The sequence below is a fragment of the Mytilus californianus genome, unplaced genomic scaffold (genome assembly GCF_021869535.1).
Source record: "Mytilus californianus isolate M0D057914Y unplaced genomic scaffold, xbMytCali1.0.p SCAF_8, whole genome shotgun sequence".
In the NCBI taxonomy this organism is placed as follows: Eukaryota; Metazoa; Mollusca; class Bivalvia; order Mytilida; family Mytilidae; genus Mytilus; species Mytilus californianus.
Window position 1 is genome coordinate 97,429,579 of NW_026262734.1, and position 23,605 is coordinate 97,453,183.

A 23,605-nucleotide genomic window follows, 5' to 3' on the forward strand; every position below is an offset into this window, starting at 1 on the left:
CAACCAAATGTTATGAAACTTATACACAATGCTTATGTTTACAAAATACAGATCGAGTTTGAATTTTGGTGGCGTCATTTAAACGGTTATAGAGTTATGCCCCTTTACAAATGGAAAAATTGCTGAATTTTTCGTTTCCGTTCTTTAACTTTAGTTTGCCTCAACCAAATGTTATCAAACTTATACACAATACTTATTACCACAAAATACAGACAGACAGACAGACAGAATATTTTATTATAGTGTCACATACCAATACAGAACAATATCATACATCATAATATAAGTATAGAAATACAAATAAAAATTTCAATCGAAGTTAAAATATCGGTATCCAGCCACAACTGACTTATGAGACACTTTCGCTTAAAGACTTATTTTTACATTCATTAAAAATGAATAAATAAAACTTTTACAATAAAAGAACATATTATACACAATTTTTTCTGCGATTAAACATAAAATATAAAGATTTTGCTAAAAAGGGTTGTATACAGTCATGTGACATCAGAAAAATAAATTTGTCATCATGATTAAAATCATTAAAATTTGGGTTAATTGCACTTGCTTTCAAAAATAGACCATATCGCAGATCTGAATAAAATTCACAATGCATTAAAAAATGTTTCTCGTCTTCTACACAATCAACTGTACAATATTTACATTTTCGGTCATTAAGAAGAGTGTTTGGCTTGGTGTAACGACCTGTTTCTATTGCTAAAGGTAGACACCCACTTCTAAAATTAGATAAAATACGTCTATGTTGTCTATCATTTACATTTTTTATATATGAACTTGTTTCTAATTCATTTTTATACAGTCTATAGGTACGTAACTTGTTACCATTTGGTTCATTTCTATCTTGATACAATTTTTCAACCCATTCTTGTTTTTCAATTCCACACAATTTTGTTTTAATATCATAAATTTTATGTCTGTTGGAATATTGACTATCAATAATATCATGTATTCCAAGTTTATGTGCTATTTCATAACATTTCTTGTCCCACGATCGAGAAATATTCATACCCCACATATGGACCTTGTGTGTTATTCTATAGTCAAACGTATATCGCACTCTCAAAAATAGACGGTACGTTTCTAAAAGTTCGGCTGATTTTGTTGTTTTATAACCCATATCACCTAAAACCGCTATATTCGAAGCATTTGATGAACTTCCCATAAAGAGTCTGCATGCCTTGTTCTGAATTGTTTGAACTTCTCTCCAGTTGTTGTGTCCCCATAATCCGGCTCCATGTAATAGCACGGGTTCAATAAGAGTTTTATAAAGTTTTGTATAAACATCAAATGACATCCCTCCACATGATAAAAATTTAGTGTATACTGCAGAAAGCGCCCGGCTTGCAGATTTTGTTATCTCTCGGATCGTATATTTGTGTTCCATGAATTCGTTTATATGTAATCCTAAATATCTGTACGCATTGTCAAAGCTAATAGGCATATCACCACATTTAAAATTAAAGTCTGATCTCGGAGCCTTTTTGTTACGAAAATGTATAATTTTGGTCTTGGTCTCATTTAAAGTCATTCTCCATTTCATACACCAAGAATGAATACAGTTTAACATACTTTGAAGACTCTTTTCGTCTGGTGCGATAAGTGCAATATCATCAGCATATAGCAAAATTGAAACATTCAAATCATCAATGTCAACACCAGCATTTAGAGCACGTATGTCTTCAGCTAGGTCATTCACATAAATAGAAAATAATGAAGGCGACATTTTACAGCTTTGTTTTACACCAAAATTAACTGGAAAAATATCAGTCAAATAATGTACTAGCTTCACTGCGCTTTTAGTAGCATCATATAAGGATTGTATAGCCTTTAGAAATAACCCATTTATGCCTATACTCATTAATTTATGCCACAACATATCACGGTTTACATTGTCAAATGCCCTCTTTGCATCTATGAAACAAACAAATGTGTCTTTCTTTTTAAGTTTTCTGTTCTTTATAATAGATTGTAACACATACAGATGATCTAAACAACTTCTGTTTTTTCGGAAACCATTTTGTTCTTCCGCTAAAATGTCATTTTGTTCGAGCCAAAAATTAAGTCTTTTATTTAATATATCTGCATATATTTTACATGGTATGGATATAATTGAAATGGGACGGTATTCTAACGGGTTCAACGGATCCATTTTGGGTTTCGGAATTGGAGTAATTATACTTGTGAGCCATTCTTCCGGCACTTGTCCTTCGGTAAAACAGAATTTAACAAGTTTATGTAACAAGTCAATGCAATTATCATTCCGTAATATTTCACTGGGTATTTCGTCTATACCAATGGCTTTACCTAGCTTCGCTTTATACACTGCATCCTTAACTTCTTCTCTACTAATTTCACGGTTTAAGTCACTAACATCGATATCGTTTCTGTAGTTGTTTTCATTCTGCACTCTGTTTTTGATATCTGCTAGAAAAGTATCATCATAGTTATTACATGAGTCGACGCTATTGAATGCCGATTCATATTCTGTTTTCCACCTTTCGAGCACGGTATCGGTGTCATTTGTAACTTCATCGTTTTCCGTTCGCACCTGATATATACGTTGCGTTTTACGTTCATTTGCTAGTCCTAGCTTCCCTATAGATTTCCAGAAATCTTTCGTATTATGTCCCTCGAGATAATGTAACTGGTTTTGCTGTTCTATTTGATACCTACGTTTTGATTTCCGGTTAAATGTATCAAAGTTTTTCCGTCTTTGCACGTATATACTTCGTAGCGTCGATTTAGCGTTCGTTTTGCAACTCGTCCAAATGTTATCAAACTTATACACAATGCTTATTACAACAAAATACAGATCAAGCTTGAATTTTGGTGGCGTCATTTAAACGGTTTTAGAGTTATGCCCCTTTACAAATGGAAAAATTGCTGAATTTTTCGTTTCCGTTCTCTAACTTAGGTTTGCCTCAACCAAATGTTATGAAACGTATACACAATACCTATTACCACAAAACTCAGATCAAGTACAAATTTGGGTAACGTCATGTTTACCGTTCTTCAGTTATGTCCCTTTATAACTTTATATGATATGCAAACAGGGGCATCATCCTCATTTATTTCATATTACAGTGTATTTATGTCCCTTCAAATGTTCTGTATCTTTATTTCTAAACGAGTAAAATATGTGTCTGGTAGATTGTATAAGGATGACAAAGTAAAGGTCAAATCCGGAACAAAAAATATGTAGATACCAATTGAGATGATTGCATTATATATGTTTGTATTAAGGTGTGTCATTAACTAACAATTATAAAGTAAAACTTATCTTTAAGACACCCTGTTTTTAAAGACATTAATATATCAGAGTACCTTGATTGTGAAAGCTGTAGCAATAAGGTAATTGTAACAGCTTTAGACCAATTAATATATAATCATAAAATAATTCTTTGGATATAATCATTTTTGGAAAGATTGGAACTTGTTCCAATTCTTTCTTAAGGCACCGGCATCCAAACAGAAAGTGGACAGATTAGCTAATAAATCTGTACACTCTGACATATAGTTCCCAATTGTTTTCATGTCTGTGTACATTTGCACAAGTGAACTGGAAAGAAATGTTGTTACATCTTAATTTAGAGTATTTCTTCAAAAATAATAGTCATTACTTTTTTTAATTACTGGCTTAGTTTTGTCTTTTTACTTAAGTGTATTGATACATTAACAGTATGATTGACAATTTTCATGATCAAGGAACAATTAAACACAAAGGGTGGGACAATAATTGGAATTCTATATAGACTCCTCTTCCTTAATGCCAATCATAATTGACAAAATGACATAACTTGAGTTTATAGATAACATGGCAGACCACTCAATACACAAAAAGTAAAATCACAAAAATACTGAACTCCGAGGTAAATTCAATCGGAAAGTCCCTAATCACATGGCAAAATCAAATGACAAAACACACATAACGAATGGACAACAACTGTCATATTCCTGACTTGGTACAGGCATTTTCAAATGTAGAAAATGGTGGATTGAACCTGGTTTTATAGCGCTAAACCTCTCACTTGTACGACAGTCGCATCAAATTTAATAATATTGATAATTATGCGTGAACAAAACAAACAGACACAATAGGTAAAAATGTCACAAATAAAGGTAAGAAGTCTAATTCGGTAGGGCATTAAACAAATGATCTGTAAATCTTGTTTGAAAGATGATAAAGTGAGGATTAAAACGTAATGTATTTTGTGAGAAAAGACAAAAATGAAAATCTGTATGAGTAAAGAATCCAAGTGGTGTCTGTTTTTCTTGCAAAATCTGTGCAACAATTATCTGTAATTAATCCATAATTTTAATAGGTTACATTTATCAGAGAAGGTATTAGTATATTTGAATACTATGAGATAAAATATTTTTTCAATGAAATAAATAAGAATTTGCCTCAAAATTAAAAGTCTCCATCTTAATCGGACAAAAGAATAAAAACATCATATTAAGTTTATTGATGTGAAAATTACCCTTTGTCATCCATGCATCTTCAATGTCATATATTATTGTTTTAATCAAAATCAATAATGTATACTTAGCAATGTTTGAACACAGAGTTACAGACATGCACACAAAACAACCATTCGCAGGTTGATTTTGGGACATGAAAAAGGGACTTTAAGTTTCAAGTCTCTTTAACCATTGATCCCAGGTCTACTGAGAAACTACAATAATTATTTTTTTTATTAGGTAAATTCTTCTGTTTTAAAAAGATATAACCATTAAGTTGCAATCAAAAAGAAGTTATTATGCAAATTTAGTGACCCACTGACATAGCTCTATTTAACTAACTTAATTCACTGAAAAATTGCTTATCATTCTTAAAAATCTGCAGTAATGTAACAAACAAATATGCAACAGTGCTATAGCAAGTTTTTGTTGTCCACCACCACTGCTATGGAATTATAAAATATGATTGAAATTATACACACAATTCTTATAATCTTCCCATTAATAATTTAAGATAACTTTGATTATTAAATTTTCAAGATAGAGAGAAGAGGAAAGAAAAAGACAGGAAAAGAAAAAAGAATGATATGTTTTGGTTGCAATTTGCCCAGTTATTTCAAAGGACAAGACTTTTGCAAAAGTTTACAGACAACGAAGACGGACGATAAGTGATGAATAACTCAATTTGCCCTGTAGGCTAGACTCGCAAAAAAAGAAGAAAATGCGTTAAAATCGTCTTTTAAAGTCTTCAAAGTTTTTTGTAACTTTTTATCTAAAACATTATGAAGTAAAATAACTGCGAAATTTGCTTAAAGCTGACATTTAATGTTGTCCAGTTGTTCTGAAAATTTACGATTGATCAATACCTACTGACCATAACATTCCTATCTTGCTCTAACTACTTTATATATACATGTATATATGCCTGGAAAAAACAGCATTTGTATTTCAAGTCAGAACAAGAGACAAAGTGGCTGGTGATTAACTGAAATTCACATGAATAAAATCATGTATGTGAATTATTTAAGAAACACAATTTCTGTTCTTAAAAGGAATTCGAAAGTTTAATTGGAATGAGAATTACAAGTTCAGTTTCAAAATTTCGGAATTTTGACCCAAGGCACCAAAACAGTGATGGTTGCTAGGCATTTTCTAACTATACGAGAATGGCTGCTAAAGTCAATGTTGACAATACTGACCCCTTATCTTTCAATTAGGATCTATATCATAGTTCATATTAATCTGAACCCAAATATGTATGGCTGCTAGGTACTTTTATATCAAGTAAGGGTCGTTGCTAAGAACTTATGACATGACCTTGACCTCCGGCATTTTGTTTTATTACCAAATAAAAGCAATCTTATACATCGTATACGTTCAGGTATTTCACATCCAATATTTTATGGTAATATTCTTTACAAAGCATAAAAATGTCGGCATTCACCTCAAAAGCTAACCAAACCTTTAAACAGACTTATTCGGAATGGATATAGTTATGATACTGTTGTCAGGTCTCACTCATAGGGTCTTTGCATCGGAAATAAACACATTTATTCTAAAACCAGTTGTTGGCATGATACGGGTTATGTTCTTCTCATGTATTTTATGATGGTATGATACTAAACCTCTAACGGGAGGGATTGTACCTAATTCTCATATGATGAAGACATAATCTTTCAATTAGTTTAATTGAGGTCTGGAGCTGGCATGTCAGTAACTGCTAGTAGTCCTTTGTTAATTTATGTATCATTGTCATTTTGCTTAGTTTCTTTTGTTACCTATTCCGACATCGGACTCGGACTTCTTTTAAACTGAGTTTTACTGTGCGTATTGCTATGTGTGTGTTTATTCTAAATTGGCTAGAGGTACAAAATGTATAGGGGGAGGGTTGAGATCTCGCATTTTTGCGCCTGTCCCAAGTCAGGAGCCTCTGGCCTTTGTTAGTCTTGTATGTTTTTTAAATTTTAGTTCCTTTATATATTTTGGAGTTTACTGTGACGTCCATTTTCACTAAACCAGTACATAATTTCATTTAGGGGCCAGCTGAGAACCACCTCCCGGTGCGGGATTTTCTCGCTGCGTTGAAGACCCATTTGTGGCCTTCGGGTGTTGTCTGCTCTTTGGTCGGGTTGTTGTCTCATTGACATATTCCCCATTTCCATTCTCAATTTCACTAATCATTCTGAACACCTTTTCTATATACTGTATGAATTTACTTATTACAATTTCTTTACAAAATTTAATAAAAAAAGACTGAAGGTCAAAGGTCAAGGTCATCAATAATTTTTGACCTTTGGGTCAACTTTAATGTCATTGAATGCACAACATGTCTCAAGTGATTTTCATCCTGTATCTGTCACTGTTTTTGAGCTATTTTAATAACAAGATCAAAATTCTTTTACAAAATAACAAAAATGACACTTTTACGTTCCCATAGCAACCACCCTAGCAACCTATTTCCCAAACCTTTAGTTATAAATTACTCCTAGGCAATAGTGATAGTTTACATTTTTACCTCAATATAATTAGTTGCGGATGCAAAAGTGTGAAATTATGTCAAGCAAAATGCCTATAATTTGCCTTCTGGAATACAACGAAAACTCCGTTATTTAAATCAGTGCTGGCCCCTTTTTCCCTTTTTATCAGAATTAATTTTTATCTTTCATCCTACTTATTAAGTGTTATATTTTAATAAACAAATGTCAAAATATTCATCAAAATTGAAATGTGTGCATGATAACTGCTTAAAATGGGTCATTTTTGTTTGTCAAATTATGCATTTTTGAGGCAAAATCCAAGGGGACCTGTTACCATGGCAACGGGGACATACAGACAATTTTTGTCAACATATTTTTTGTTTGTTTATCAATAGCTACCAACAAACAAAATTTCAAGAAAATCTGAGACTATGCGTGCCGCGTCTTGGTTGGTGGTTACAGAGAATTGCTATTAAATACATGTATCAGTCCCGCTTTGATGACATATCTAGTTAATATCAACGATCATGTGGTGTCATAGCTGTGGTACATATTTGTTTTACGTTAGTTTTTTTGTACACAAATTAAGCCGTTCGTTTTCTCGTTCGAATTGTTTTACATTTGTCATTTCGGGGCTTTTTATAGCTGACTATGTAGTATGGGTTTTACTCAAGTTTGAAGGCCATACGGTGACCTATAGTTGTTAATTTATGTGTCATTTTGTCTCTTGTGAAGAGTTGTCTCATTGGCAATCATACCACATCTTCTTTTTATATCAATGAAAATCACATCCTTCTGTGAACGCTGTAGTCATTATACTGTTAGAAGGGAGCCGTAATCAATTAGTTTCAGAGTTGGCACACTGTTTTAAGGATAAGAACAATATGCTTTCTATTCAATAACAATGATATTGTAAAAAAATAGAATTATCTTGCAATAACACTGATAAGCGCATCCTGCTTCTCTCTGTGAACCTTTTTTTATTAAGAACAATTATCATGCTGTGTCAAGGATAAGCACGTCCTACTCTCTGTGTGTACCCATTATATTGTTAAGAACAATTATCATGCTGTGTCAAAAGATAAGCAAGTCCTCTTTTGCTGTACAAGTTACGAACATTTACTATACTGTGTCCAGGATAAACACACCCTGCTCTCTTTGCTGTACACAAATTATTGTTAAGAACAGTTATCAATCTGAGACTAGTATGAGCAAATCCTTCTCTCTAAATTGTTCATGTTATTTTGTAAGCAATTGTAATCACGATGTATCAAGAAAACCCGAACAGTGGACACAATTCTATTTAAGTAAACCACTTTAAACTGTAAAAACGATTCAGGATTGACTCTGACATATTAATACAAAAAGAAAAATCTTGTGTAAATGTTATTGTTATACTTTTGTCTTTATTCTTAAGCTTTAGATACATGTAAGTCCACAGTCAATGTTTCTGTTTTGTTTGTAGATTTAAATGAAAATCAAATCTGGTATCTTTGAAATGAACATTATCATATGATTAAACTATGTAGTTTGCATATAAGTAATCTTACGCTTTTTCAAATATTTTCAGCAGAAAGAAAACGTAAAAGACTTTATGGTAACTATTTTTTTTTTAAGTTATTAAAAATTATGATTCAAATCTGTCACTCGTATGTTAATAGTTCATTATTTTACATTAAACCATTGTGGTGACGTCAGCCTATTCATTTACCGTGGATTCTTTTTCTAGAATCAACGCTTCCTAAATCTGCCACTGAAATGGACTCACCAAATTATATTCAATTGTTTCCTTTGAGCGTCTAATTTCATTAAGTTTGAATTGGCTAATTTACTGATTTCTGTTCACTAATGGAATTAATTTAAAAACTTACCTTTAATTTTTGTAATTTGTATATGCCTTCACTGGGAATCGAACCCTTCATTGAAATCTGTTATGAATGACTGACATCAACACATCGACGAAACCTCTCGGCTACCAATGGGTTACAACTTAGATGTCTATTATATATATATAAATGAACATCGATCACACAGGGGTTGTACCTTTATATATACACAATGGGCAGTCGTATAGTATAAGTTGGTAGCCGCGAGGTTAACATGCTTAAAATCAACGAGTTAAAAGATAGGGATTTGTCGGTTTAGGTTCGAATCCCTGTATTATCTCTGTTGTCCCAATTCTGTTTTTTTTCTAATTTTGCATGTTATAGTGGACATTTTGTTTTAATAATAGCGAGTTTTACCGTTTATTTTTTGGATTATTATTGGCTTTTTCACATGTTTGAAACAAAAATGATTACATTCTATTTGTCAAGAAAAAATCGTGATGTGCCTAGAGTGCTAGAAATTTCGGTAACATACTTATTATATATACTTTATATATGCTCTTTGGTCGGGTTGTTGTCTTTTTGACACATTCCCCATTTCCATTCTCAATTTTAATAGAAATAAGTTCGAATATGTCTTATTTTGTAAAAACAGATAATATAAAGATCTTTAAAGGTAGAAGTGTTATATTTGTATTTTGTTAACCAATTAATTGTGATCTGAGATTTATCAATGCATCGTTAGACACGATAACATGGTTATTTAAACTCACTTACAATACCTCCTAATTAAGAAAAGGCTTTAATTTTGAAAAGAAATTAACACAATAGTTTAAGTTATAGATACAATGGATAAACGTAGATTCATGAAAAACAAACCATTCGCCCTCCGGGCTCATGGTTTCTTTTTCAAGAATCCACGCTTATCCATTGTATCTATATAACATATTTTGAAAATACTGAAGTTATCGGTCTAGTTTCAATACCCAAGTAACGAACCAATTCGACGAGAATAAAATCATTATGTTCTAAGAACAGTTATCCTAATGAAAAAAATATATTTGGATCGGAAATTCAAAAACGTCACAAAAATATTTTATCAAAGAATGCCGACGTAACATGTAAATTACACATATGCTCCAGTTTGCTTGCTGCAAACCTAATTACAACCATTTGTGTTCATACAGCATTACGAATACGAATACGACTCTTGACTTATCTTTTGCTTTATCAGTGTGGAGAGTTTTATTCTTTTGATCAAGTTCTAATTTTTGCATGGTCACTCTTTGAAACGCCTCTGTGGTCTCATGGTATGTTGTTCGCCTTGAAGGCGGGGGATCTTGAGTTCGAACCCCGGCCGGGTCGAACCAAAGACTTAAATTGGTAGTTGCTGCTTCTCCGCGAAGAACGGGGCACTGAGGAGTAAGAGCAAAGACTGGTCTGATCGGAAAGGTTACATGTCGTCCTGCGGATTGTTACCTTGTGAACTAGCCCATGAAAAATTCGACTCAGCGTGTCGGTCTAGTACAAAGCAGGAATAATATTCATATTACATTAACATTTTTTCGTCCGGAATTTGAAAAGAGAAGGGACAGATTTGTGACGTCTTTAGAGCAATATAGAAAAGGATTCAAATCTGAGAAAAAGGAAAAGGTCGTCAATATTAAGAATCTGCATCAGGTGTTTTATTCCCAATATGTGTGATTTTATTTTCATTGCGAATTTATTTTTTATGAAACAATTGATAGTGTCTGCTACTCACATATTCACGACCTGTATAGAAAACGTTGTTATATGGTACTTGTATATTGGTGAAGGCCTAACCATGACTCTATTTATGTATTTTGTTTAACTTGTGTTTCTAAATTCCTGACTTACAGGCGAGTGACATTTCGAAAGGCCTCTAAGAAACGACTTTAATGCACCAACCAACCAAACGGCTTTATTATGTATCAATCGAAAGCTTATTATATGTACTTTTTATTTGACCATGTCGATAACTCCTACGATGCAATTTCCGTTAAATCGAGATCAATTTTGAAAAAAATTAAGCAAAATGACTTTCCTGGTTTGTATATGACCGCATAATATTTGCGGTCGTATAATGTAATAACTTTGTCAGCGTCGTCGTCCGAAGACATTTGGTTCCCAGACAATAACTTGAGAATAAGTCTACGCATCTCTACGAAATTTTACCACAAGGTTCCATACCACAAAAGGATCTATTGTCGTTACCATTTTTGAATTAGGGGCCAAAAATGGACCAGAGACAATCATTTTTCTTGTTTCAGGACAATAAGGGTATAATGGTATTGATCTCTATAAAATGATACAACAATGTTCTATACCTAAAAAGGATGGTTGGGATTGATTTATGGGATAATGGCTCTCACTGTTTAGAAAAAAGGGGCCACAAACAATACCTTCTAATACTTTGTATCAATTGCTTATTTCTTGACAAATTTCATTGATTTTTAATTCAAAGTCTTGACCTCTTGGAGATTTTTAATATCCTGTATCTAACAGTGTGTTTAGATTTTGGATCCCGTTTTTGTTTGATTTCAACATAAAATGAATATATTTGGTATCTTGATATACCGAACTTACCGTGTATTTAGAGATTTTAGATTTTTTGGCCCCGCTATCAAATTGGTCCACATCAATGTGCAAAGGGTCCAAAATAAAACTTTGTTCGATTTCGTTAAAAACTGAATTCTTAGGGTTCTTTGATATGCTGATTCCAACCACGTAACTTGTTTTTGGATATTGGACCATAATAGATTAAATGTCCAATTTCAAATATTTAATTATAGACAACACTCATTCTGTGTCAGAAGTTATGTTATGTCAAATATTTAATCAAAATTGAAATTCAGAGCTGTATTGCTCAAATAATAGAAATTGTAAATTGTGATATAGTTAACAATCGATACAGCAACAAGTCTAATTTAAAAGAAGAATTTATGTACACATTATATGAAATTTAAAAGAAGAATTTATGTACACATTATTTTGTAATTTGTTTGAAGAACTTCATGGAAAGTTTGTTTGTTATTCTGTATAAATTAATTTTCAGAATGTTATATCTATATGGTTTTGGGGATGAAGGGAACCTCTTTTAAAACCTAGCTAATATTGTCCATTAATAAATGAAATGAATTATTGGTGTACCTGGATATGCTGAATTTAACCGTGTATTTAGATTTTGAATATTTGACCATAATGGGTAAAATTCAAATTTCATTTTTTTCAGTTTTTTGAACACATTCATTCTGTGTCTGAAACCTATGAATGTAGTGTCCATGGTTGCCCAAACTGTTCAGGGTTCGACCTCTGTGGTCGTATAAAGCTGCGCCCAAAAGCAATTGAAAAGGTAAATTGCGCAATATTTACAGAAAATTGCAGTTTGTAAAAATACGAGGGGGGGGGGGGGGGGGGTCAATACCAGTATTTATATTGCCAAAACAAAATGATTTTATTGTTTAAAGCCAAAGAAAACAAAATTCATCAATTTAAACTGCAATTAATGTAACATTGTTCTGGAAACAGCCTTCCATTGATTTTTTTACAGTTGTCCAAACCACTACCATTTGCAAATAGGCATCATTGTGATTTTCTTTGTTAAGTTAAACACATCGAATGTAGTGGTTATCAAGAAGATATAAATATGCCATACTTTAAAAAGGGGTAATAAAAGTACACACAAAAATATGCGTGTTTTAAGTTCAGTATCTAATGATCTCAACAAGTTATGTGTTTGCGGAAATGTAGAAATCATCTTGTCCCTACGCTTGTCTGTCTTTATTCTATCAAGTAATATATCCATCGATACATTACTGCATTTGAGTGAAGTTTCAGATGTTCAAACTGCACTTGAAATGATTTTAGTACTGATAAACAACTTCAAGATCTAATAGTTCAATAATAAACAAATCAAAATCACAATAACAGCCCTGCAAGTGATTCTTTAAGTCATATATTTTTTACGATTGTCCCCATATTTATACATACCATTTGTAACTCATTTTTCAACAATTTATATGAATCACTTATTGTAGTAATAAAATCAAAAGTACAAATTTTATGACGCAATGCATTTTTATATAAAAAAGTGTTATTTTCCGTATGTTTTCTATACAGTTTAGGGGGATTCATTTTTAATCTGATTTTTGGAAAAAGATGATATTTCAAACTAATAACTTGTGGCAAGCAATTTATTTATCACCACCTTTTTAAGTATAGAAATAACGCGAATACAATAAATGTATTCTTCTCTAATCGCTGCTAGAAAGGTAGAGAGGGTTAACACAAACTAATATATTTTCGAAAAGAATTTCGTTAATATGACATACAACCAATTCAAAAACAAATGGGTTTCCACAGCTGTCTAATTTTAATTTATTGTAACCATTTACAGCCTGATTGTAAATGTACAAAAATATATACTAGTAACCATTCAATATGACAATTATGCAAAATCAATGTTTGATGTCGATGACAGATGACCATCAATAAGTCATCTACTGCTAACACTCTTAGCACATCTAGCATTATAATGCAAGTCTATCCAGGTAAATTGGGTCCCAAAATGTCCAAAGATGCATATTTCGACTGCAAATGTGTTGGTATGTGTATTTATAAAACACACAGCAACATCAAAATACTTTTACGAAAGTAGACCTATTCTTGATGCTGATTGGTTAAATGTTTTTGTGATTTGACCTACACAGTAATATTTGTCTTTATACTACTGGGTTTTACTCAATTTATTAATTTAATTACAACTTTATGTATCGGAATTGCTAGAATCTTTTGAAACTCAAGATGAAAAAAAGACTATTCAACGTAACTGCTAAATGTTAGTAATCGGTTTCTAAAGAATTACAGTTTTTTATATGGTTTCTTAGTTTGAACATATAGCATTACAGTGTCTATTATTTTATAGTTGAACTATATCATGTATATGAATAAAAGGTCTTTATTTCTTGTAATGTTTATAACGAAATAATGAATCAGAAGATAAGGAAAATCAAAAGAGGGATGCTGATTATGATTTAAAACATTTGACTTTTCTACACTTTACACAAGTATTCCCAATTCCAAACTAAACGACAAATTGAAAGAGTTGGTATTGCTTTGTTTCATAAAAAAGAATGGCCAACGTAGATACAAGTATCTTGTCTAAGGGAGGGATAAATCCTACTTTGTAAAAAATCACTCTGATTCAAACAAAAAATTCTCTGAAACTGACATTATCAAGATGCTTCAATTCTTGGTTGACAACATATTTGTTACGTTTGGAGGACGTGTTTTTCAACAAACTATCGGCATTCCCATGGGAATCAACTGTGCCCCTCTTCTTCCCGACTTGTTCCTTTATTCTTATGAGGCTGACTTTATACAAGAACTTCTTAGGAAGAAAGAAAAGAAGTTAGCAGTATCCTTTAATTTTACTTTCCTCTATATAGATGATGTTCTCTCACTAAATAATTAAAAAATTGGTGACTATGTTGAACGCATTTATCCCATCGAACTTGAGATAAAGGAAACAACAGTTAAGTCTGCCTCATATCTTGACTTACATCTAGAAATTGCCAATGAGGGTCGATTGAAAACAAAACTTTACGACAAAAGAGAGAATTTTCCATTTCTATGTAGCAACATTCCAGCAGCGCCTGCATACTGAGTAAATATCTCCCAATTGATACGATATTCCCGGGCTTGTATTTCCTATCATGATTTCCTTGATAGAGTGTTGCTGTTCACAAGGAAGCTATCAAATCAAGACTTCCAAATGGTAAAGTTAAAATCATCCCTTCGTAAAATTTACGGACGCCATCACGGGTTGCATTGGTTGACCGTTACAGAATATCCATTTCACAGATGATAGCGGATATGTTCCTAATGTCGTAACTACAATCCCGTCCCCTTTTCACGAATGTGACCAACCGAATTAGACTTGTTACAGGGTTTCTACTAACATGAGCAACACAATGGGTGCCACATGTGTAGCAGGATCTGCTTACTCTTCCGGAATACCTGAGATCACCCCAGTTTTTGGTGGGGTTCGTGTTGCTTAATCTTTAGTTTTCTATGTTGTGTTTTGTGTACTATTGTTTGTCTGTTTGTCTTTTTCTTTTTTGGCCATGTCGGGCGTTGTCTGTTTATTTTCGATTTATGGTTTCATTATTTTGAGGTGCTCCGGAAGAGTAAGCAGATCCTGCTACACATGTGGCACCCATTGTGTTGCTCATGTTAGTACAAACCCTGTAACAAGTCTAATTCGGTATGAGTTTGAATGTCCCTCTGGTATCTTTCGCCCCTTTTTTAGATGCAAAAGTAGTACTTTTATGCGATATTAGTATGAATCCTGCTTTGTACAAGACGGACACTCTGAACCGGATGTTAAACGTGCTAGTTCACAGAGTTCCAGTACGCCGGAAGACAAGCCATCATACCCTGACCCATAATTCTGAATCCGAGCGAAGTCTTTTCTCTCTCTCCTTATTGTCACTTGTTTAGCGGAGAAGCAGTAATTACCGATTTTAAAGTCTGGATTGAACCGACCAACGATCGACCCCACGACCTGCAGCACTCAATGCGAGCACCAAGCCGGTGACCACTGAGGCGTTCAAGATATTGATATATCAAAGTTTTGATCCCTGTATTCCCACCTAAAGTATGAACCCGTTCAACCCCTCGTGTAACTAACTTAGAACAAAGCAGTATTTTTGCAGATGGCGGAATTTTGAGCAACTACAAGAGTTGTTCAGATTTGTCAAAAACTTCCTGAGATCTAAATGGTCTTGGGTGATTTACATGTGAATCGCCTACCGGAATTTTTTTTGAAAAAAGTGACTGATAATCCCTGTTTTTATAGGCTTTCTCGTTTCCAAACATTGTTTTATCATTCGGATTACATTCTGTGCATAAATTCTTACATTGTACGTCTTTTACCTTTTGATTTAACGGAAATTGCATCGGTCGAATATATGATGACCGGGCTAAAAATATAGTATAGATGATATGGTATATAATTTAGCCGCATGTTAAGTGGGTGCATTAAAAATAAATTTGTATGGTTAATGTCACTCGCCTATATTTTATGTTTACTCTTACATATAGTTTCCACTTTGATATATGAGAATGTGATAGTCTAACTTTTTTTTTTGTGATATCAAATTACTTTTTCAGATGACACTAGAACCCTTATTGAGGAAGATTTAAGAGAGGATACTTTTGTTATTACAAAAGCAATAACAGATGGCTTATTACTGCTTGAACAAAATGGAGTCTTGTTGATAACTGGATATGCAGGGACGGGAAAAAGTCGGATTGGTCGCCATGTTCTACATATGTATTGTACTGATGATACATCATACAAATGTATCAAACTAAATACATTGGATGAGTGGGAAGATATGGTCAGTAGAGAAGATAATGTGGTTGTTTTACTTGACGATATTTTTGGTGAAACAAATTGTATATATAAAAGAGAGAAAGATATACCAATTCTAGACAAGGTTTATGCATATGTGTGTAAAGGTAACATAAAAGTCATTATAACAATCAGAGATACTGTTAAACGTCAATGTCGGGAGGTGTTTGATAATCATAGGTTATTTAAGTTTGATTTTATTGATTTAGGTTCAGACAAGTACGAGCTAAGCCAGAAAGAGAAACACGCTATTCTCACAAAATACATGAAAGCAGTCAAACAATCAGAGTATGCAGACGATACTGGATTTATTAACTATAATGGTGTTACAATTCTTAGAAGAGATGAAGCCTGTAAAATAGTTTCAGAGAATCCAGTCAAAGTGTTTCCATTAGCAATTTATCAATTTGTTCATAATGCAAAATATTTTCAGCTTGGAATCAAATTTTTTGACAGACCAACAGAAGCTATGTTAGAAGAAATGAATAAAATAAGACGCAAAGGCGAAGATCATTTGAAATTTATGATTCAGTATGCAGTTATGGTGTATACATCAATAAAAGAAAACTATATTAATCCTGAAGATAGCTGGCATAAGAATGCAATTGAAAAAATAATTGAGGCAATCTATGGAAAAACCATCAAACTGAAGACATGCCACATATCAGATGCAGTAACTGAACTAAAAGGAAGTTATTTAGTAACTAAGCCAAATGAAAGGTCGTACATATTTCACCATCCAACACTACAGGAAAGTGTTATTTTATCTTTTGCTCAAATTGATGAGAAACATTTTAAAAATATTATACCGTTACTTAGCTGGTCATTTTTCCTGAAAATGGTAAAATCAGATGAATACATAGAAAAAGAGGGAGAAGTTATATTGAAAATTCCACCTAACAGTTATAAACTATTAGCTTATCGATTAAAGGATATATATTTTTCAAAAATGAGGAATTCACCAAGCATGCTAAGTAATGTATATTGTTTTCTAGCTGAAGTAATTGATACAGAAGTATTCCAACAAAAATCGTATCTCCTATTAACTTATTTACTAGAAGCTTTTGAAAAGAAGAAAGACGAACGTATCAATCAGTTATTCAAATCACTTGAATGTTCCATGAAATCAATGTTATGTAAATTAGATAGTTGTGATGAACATATGAAGAGCATGTCCGTTTTCCTTGCTAATTTTCTTGTGTCAATTGCCAACACAAAAGAGCAGTTTAAGGTGTATAACTTTATTTTAGAGAAATGTAATCAAATAATCAAAACAAGCAATAATTATTTCACAAATAGTGATATGAAAGCTGCATTGATCACATCTTTATATGAGATATGTTCAACTAAAGATGTTGGATGTGTAAAAGCAACGTTAAATTTAGTAAAGGAAGAAAAAATAACTGTTTTACTTGATCAAGGCATTAATCTTACTATACCAGAATTAGAACCTAATTATAGCTTTACCGTTGGATATAGTTATAATGACCACCGTTGTGTTTTTCTTGTGTTTTGCATATGGAAAGCATATGAGGCATTTAACGAACCTGTGTTGGAATACTTACTTTCAATGTACAATAAGATTTCATTTGATGTTAACTTGCTTTTAAAGACATTTTATAGGACGGACTGGTTAGTAGGATTAACATTTTTATCTTATAAACCACTGAAATGGGTGATAGAAAGATTTGAAGACCTGGAATTAGTAAAAACTGACTTTATCTTAAAAACGGCTTGTCAGTGTCATTTGTTTGATACAGTTCAGTATCTTTCATCCAGATGTGAAACATTTGATGCCATTTTTTATCTAAAAAGATATCTGTATGAAGATGGTGAAGAGGATAAGCAGGAATTTATTTCGAGGTTTGATTTCGATAAAGACTTGTTTAATTTTCTTTTTTCAAAAATTGACATCACCTCCCCCGAAATGAATGATATCGTGAGTTCAGTTTTTCATAAACCCAATGTTCCTGATTATGTGTGTGACGCTGTACTTCCATTTTGTATAAATAATGAAGCGATATTGACTCTTGCTTGCAGAGAAGCGCATATTTATATTACAAAACTAATTTTGGATAATAGCCACAACATTACCATTCAGTCAGCACTTACTTCAGCATGTTTGGAAAAAGAAACAAACGTTTGGGGGTTACCGGACTCGCATGTTGATGTCATAAAGTTGGAAATAGTTAAGTTTATAATTGGAAAATATGGATATAAACAATTTGATTTAAAAGTTGTATGTCAACAGGCATATCAGAAGAGAAAATACATAATTATAGAATGGTTTGCTTTGAACTTTGATATAACTCTGTTGGATGTGCATTGCATTATCAATTTTGCTTTAGTGTGTGAAAAATCAGAAATATTGCAAGACATAATTAATACGATTAACATAACAAGATTAGATAAATTAGAAGTTTTAAGATCTGTAACTGAACACTTTACTGCTGGATGTTCTGCTAAAATATTGCAAATAGTAAGCTTCATTTGGGATAGTACAGAAGATAAGGAAGAATTAAAAATGGAGGAAATAGTAGATATGGCATATGAAAAAAGAAGTTATGAGTTAATAATATGGATTCACGAAAACTGCAAATCACATTTTTCTATTGATGCAAAGAAAGTTTTTATGTCAGCATGTGAATATGGCAGGATTGATGTAGCAAAGTGGATACTTCATTCTTTTGAACAAACATCTCTGGATATTGATGAAAGGGAATTATTAATGTTAGCATGTGGTAAAATGTCAAATTTTGAATATCAAGTTAGAAAGATAACCATGGTAAAATGGGTTATTATAACTTTTCAAATAAAACCTTTACATTTAAAATTAGGTATATTAAAATTAACAAGTAACAACAAAATGCGTATGTGGCCAATAAAAGATAAGTTTTTTGAATTGCTTGTTTCTACACTGAAACATTACTTCAATTTTCTAAGTACAGAAGATAAAGTAGAAATTATGAACAAATGTCTTGAACAGAAATATTATGATGTTGTGAATTGGCTTTTTGAAAATGAAAGCTTCTGTTCATTTGATAAGCAATTAATTTTAAACAACGCATGTAAAGATGATCAGATTGAAACTATTAAGATGTTGAATAAATATTTCCATTCATTAGACATGAATGAAGCAGTAATTAATGCATGCACTGGATATGATCTTGACATATCTGTTGGTGAGTATCTGTTGATAGAAATTGATCATGATTCCTTAGATATAAGTAGAATAGTGACTACAGTATGTAAGAACTATGTTAGTGATAATGTTTTGAAATTCCTTCTTATTAAATTTTCAGATGATCAAAATATCATAAATAAAGTTTTAATTTCCTGCTGTCAACAAGGAAAGTTTAATCTTTTGAAGCATATATTTCTTACAATACATAATGATCAGCTTGACATATTAACAGCTTTCCTTGAGGCATGTTTACATCCACATCAAATTATATGCAATTCAGAGAAAAGCATCTGCGTAATAGATTTTTTGTTTGAAAAATTACAAGATAAATCATATAATGCATCTGAAGTTCTAAGTGGATTATTAGACATGAAGAGTTATAACGTAATACTATACTTTCTTGAGCAAGGATATTGCGGGAACTTTGACAAGAAGAATCTTATGATTGAAGCATGTAGACATGGACATGTGAAACTAGTGCAGTGGATATTTGAAAATGTTGACCATAAAGAACTGGACATTAAATCTGCATTTCTTGAGGCCTGTATTCCTACAAATATGGTTACGGAATTGCAGTTGCATTGTGTAGCTTTAATGTGGCACTATATACAGGATATAAACATGTTTGAGGTAGACACTGTATTAAAATCCATTACTGGGGCACCCCCAGACATTTCGGATATAAATGTGAAGGAAGACCTGAGGAACTGGTTACTATACATTAAGAACATACATCAGAGAATGATGTCTTAATCGGGAATGAAGTGGTAATTTTTAAAGAAGATGAAAAGTTTTCAGCAACATTGCAAAAATTACGTTTGAAAAACAGTAGGAAACATCTTTCAGTTTTTGAATGGAAACAAGAGATGTCGGTAAATAAACATAAGAAATACCTTCCCGTGAAAAGTCGTTAAAACAGATACGAAATGTAAATAATCTATAAGTCATCATGTGTAAGGCACTAAAAAACCCTTACAGATTTGAAACAGTTGCATAACATGGCAGACAAGTATACTTTCAAAAATTAGAGATTCGTTATCGCCTGTCAACCGGAACAGACCGCAAATTTGAAGTTGAAGTCATTACTATACATTTATATATCAACAACCAAAATTCATCTCACATCTGCAGGCATTAAACATGTTAAACAATTAAGTCTTTGTAAAATGTTTATATAATTTTTTAAGAGATGAAATTCCGTAAAAGTAAGTTAACTGGAATGAAACGTAAACTAGATCTGCAAGCAAATATTTTACACTAATGAAACAAATAAAATAAGTATCTACTCGCATGTGAAATCAGTCAAAGACAAATAAGCGAATGACAGACGGACAGACATGATAAACATATGGTCCGATCATAGTGCCAGGGCATAACTTTTTTTATGTCTTTTTCAAAATAACTTTAGCCAGACATGAACATCATATTGAAAAAAACTTCTTGTCTTAACTTACATTCCTATTCATTTTCGATATGTTTGGAGTTCGATTTTATTTTGATTTATTGTTAAATGATGCTGAAACACGTTTTAGTGTTGATACATTGTAATACTTTATTTATATGAACACATGTCTGTTGATGAATAAAAAGAACGAATTTTAGTTAATTTTAAGACGTTGGTCAATTTTAACGATTGTATGTTGTAAAGTAAATCAGTAAATAATGAATGCATTTTAGGTCTCATATTTTTAAAAATTGTTAAATTATGTTTAGATTCATGTTTCTGTTGATATTTTCTATTATTATCAACAGGGTATATTCAAAACTTTGGTAAAAAGTTTATTAGGAATTAATGTACACCCTCACCTACTGTCAAAATAAAAGCCTTGGTTGTCTCGTTTTAGTCTATATGTCATTTTGTTTTTCTTTGTTGAAATATTTGTTTGTTTTTATATTGATTAAGATTATAACACAATGTTGACTGTTGTACCCCTATTTGGGACATTTTTACCTATTATGTCTGTTTGTTTTTTTTCACATTTTTGTTGTAAATTTAATGAAATTTCATGCGACTGTCATACAAGTGAGAAGTTTAGCTAGCTATAAAACCAGGTTTAATCCACCATTTTCTACATAAGGAAAATTAATGTCTGTACCAAGTTAGTAATATGACAGTTGTTTTCCAATCGTTTGGTGTGTTTGAGCTTTTGATTTTGCCACTTGATAAGAGACTTTCCGATTTGAACTTTCCCTGGAGTTCGGTATTTTCGTTATTTTACTTTTAAGAAAAATGGCCTCATGTACGGGGGTCGTTGGTTTATACACGGCGTGGTCAAAGAAAAGACTTGAGCATTGGTAGTTGCTGTGTCTTCACTAAGCAGACGGCATTTATGAGTAAGAGCAAATATTGGTCTGTTCGAAGTCGGTTATTCTGGTTTTCGTAAAAACAAAAAATACAATATGTTGTTTAGACTAATTATTTCGTATTTTATTTTAATGAGCTGGTTCGTGGTATGTTGCTTATTCAGAGTACTTAATTAAATTAAAATTTATTTTTGGTTAAATAGTCTTTTGATTTAAAAAAGAAAATATTTGCTTTAATTGCTGCATATATTGAGTTTTTTTTTTAATAACAGATTTGTTTAATGAGGATTGTTTAGCTCTGAACATGTATACCTTCATAGAATAATACATTTCAAGTAAGTAAATATTATGGTTCTGTTAATGTACATGTAATATTAATTTTAAATCTTACTTTGAAAGTTTGTTTTGTTTCTGCCATATATTCCAATGTAGATAATGATGTGGAATTGATGATTTTGTTTCGTTTGATTGTATTTAAATGACTCAATTGTTACCTTTACACAGTCTCAATATATTTATATGCTGCTTTGGCAGGAGAGTAGGCCATAAAATTTTGTTTAATACTAATAAATATTTCTATGCCTTTTTGATGGTTTCCTTTTAGTATTATGCAAATCATTAATGATTTGGATAAGAGAAAACTCTATTTTCCTAGGTTTTGAATAAAAAACTTTTCATGTTGTTTTTACATTTTCTCACCTTCGAAACTTGTCACATGATAAATACAAATCCAGATAAATAACGGATATGCCTTCAACTGTTTTGGTTCTTATACATCCTTGGCTTTCAAATATTTGGCATTGAGCGTTCCTGATGAAGGCGAATTCAGAAAAGCGCTTCGGACGCATGAAATTTATAACGTATTGTTTCATTTTTACAGCACTGGGTCGATACCTCTACTGGTGGACTATCAGTCCCCAAGGGAATCATCAGCTCAGTAGTAGGTTCCTCGGTTCTGACATGATTTATAACAAACCTTTCTAAAATTGTCCGTTTATAAATTTTGAAATTATTTAGAAATTAAGGTTTCAACTCTCTCAGGCAAAGTTGACCTTAGACATGTGTTAGATGGATTTGCCTATTTTATGTCCTTTTTTTTTGTCGTAAAGCTCTTCAACTGTTTCTGTTCTTACACATCCTTGGCTTTCAAATATTTGGCATTGAGCGTTCCTGATGACGGTAAATCAAGAAAAGCGCTTCGGACGCATGAAATTTATAACTTGTTGATTTCATTTTTTTCTGTAACAATAAGATGTAAACTGAGAAAACAGTCGACAAATAATCAAATGTAGGCATTCGAATGCATCTGAAATCCCCTTCTAGGAAATCTTCCAAATTGCAGCAAAAAAAAAAACAAAAAAAAAAACACATTTCTGTTGTGGAATCGTAGTGTGTTTTAAGCATTATATCTATCTATTGTTTTTCATTGTTATAGCAGCATTTTGATTATTTATCGTTACATGTTCTTACAACTTTATAATAGTTTGTGCTAGAAAATGTGTTTTATATTTCTTTTGTAAATTGCAAAGTAGGTATTGTATATTTGGGGTGGCTAACACCAATGGAGAATCAACTATGTGCTTTTTATATAGTCATTATTCTTGAAATTTAAAATAAAATTATTTACAAACATTTATAGTGATGGTTTAATTTTTGTATGCAATTGAAATAAATCAAATATGAGCATTGTTTTATTTTATCATTTCTATCAACTAGTTTGCATTTGAAGGACACAACGATCAATAATATGACAAAAAAATACCATGGCTAATAAATTATTGAAATACATGATAGTAAATAAGTTTTCCTTCCATTACAGCACATTTTACTGCGACAAAAGCAGGTCAAGTAAACGCTCGTCTTAGTCCGTCTGTCCGTTCGTCCACAACACATT

General features: G+C 32.1%; 1 protein-coding gene across 2 annotated transcripts in view; it reads left to right on the plus strand.

Annotated features, from left to right (window-relative positions):
* LOC127712205 (uncharacterized) overlaps positions 1-23,400 on the plus strand; it is a 35,606-nt gene extending 12,206 nt beyond the window's left edge. The window contains exons 5-6 of one of the 2 annotated variants that reach the window (XM_052218502.1): positions 8,530-8,556; positions 15,980-23,400. In XM_052218502.1, the coding sequence (XP_052074462.1) occupies positions 8,530-8,556; positions 15,980-20,160 (4,208 nt within the window). In that variant the 3' untranslated portion in view covers positions 20,161-23,400. The remainder of the gene's footprint in view (positions 1-8,529; positions 8,557-15,979) is intronic. The other variant, XM_052218503.1, reaches the window with a different exon arrangement.
* Positions 23,401-23,605: the final 205 nt, after the last annotated feature.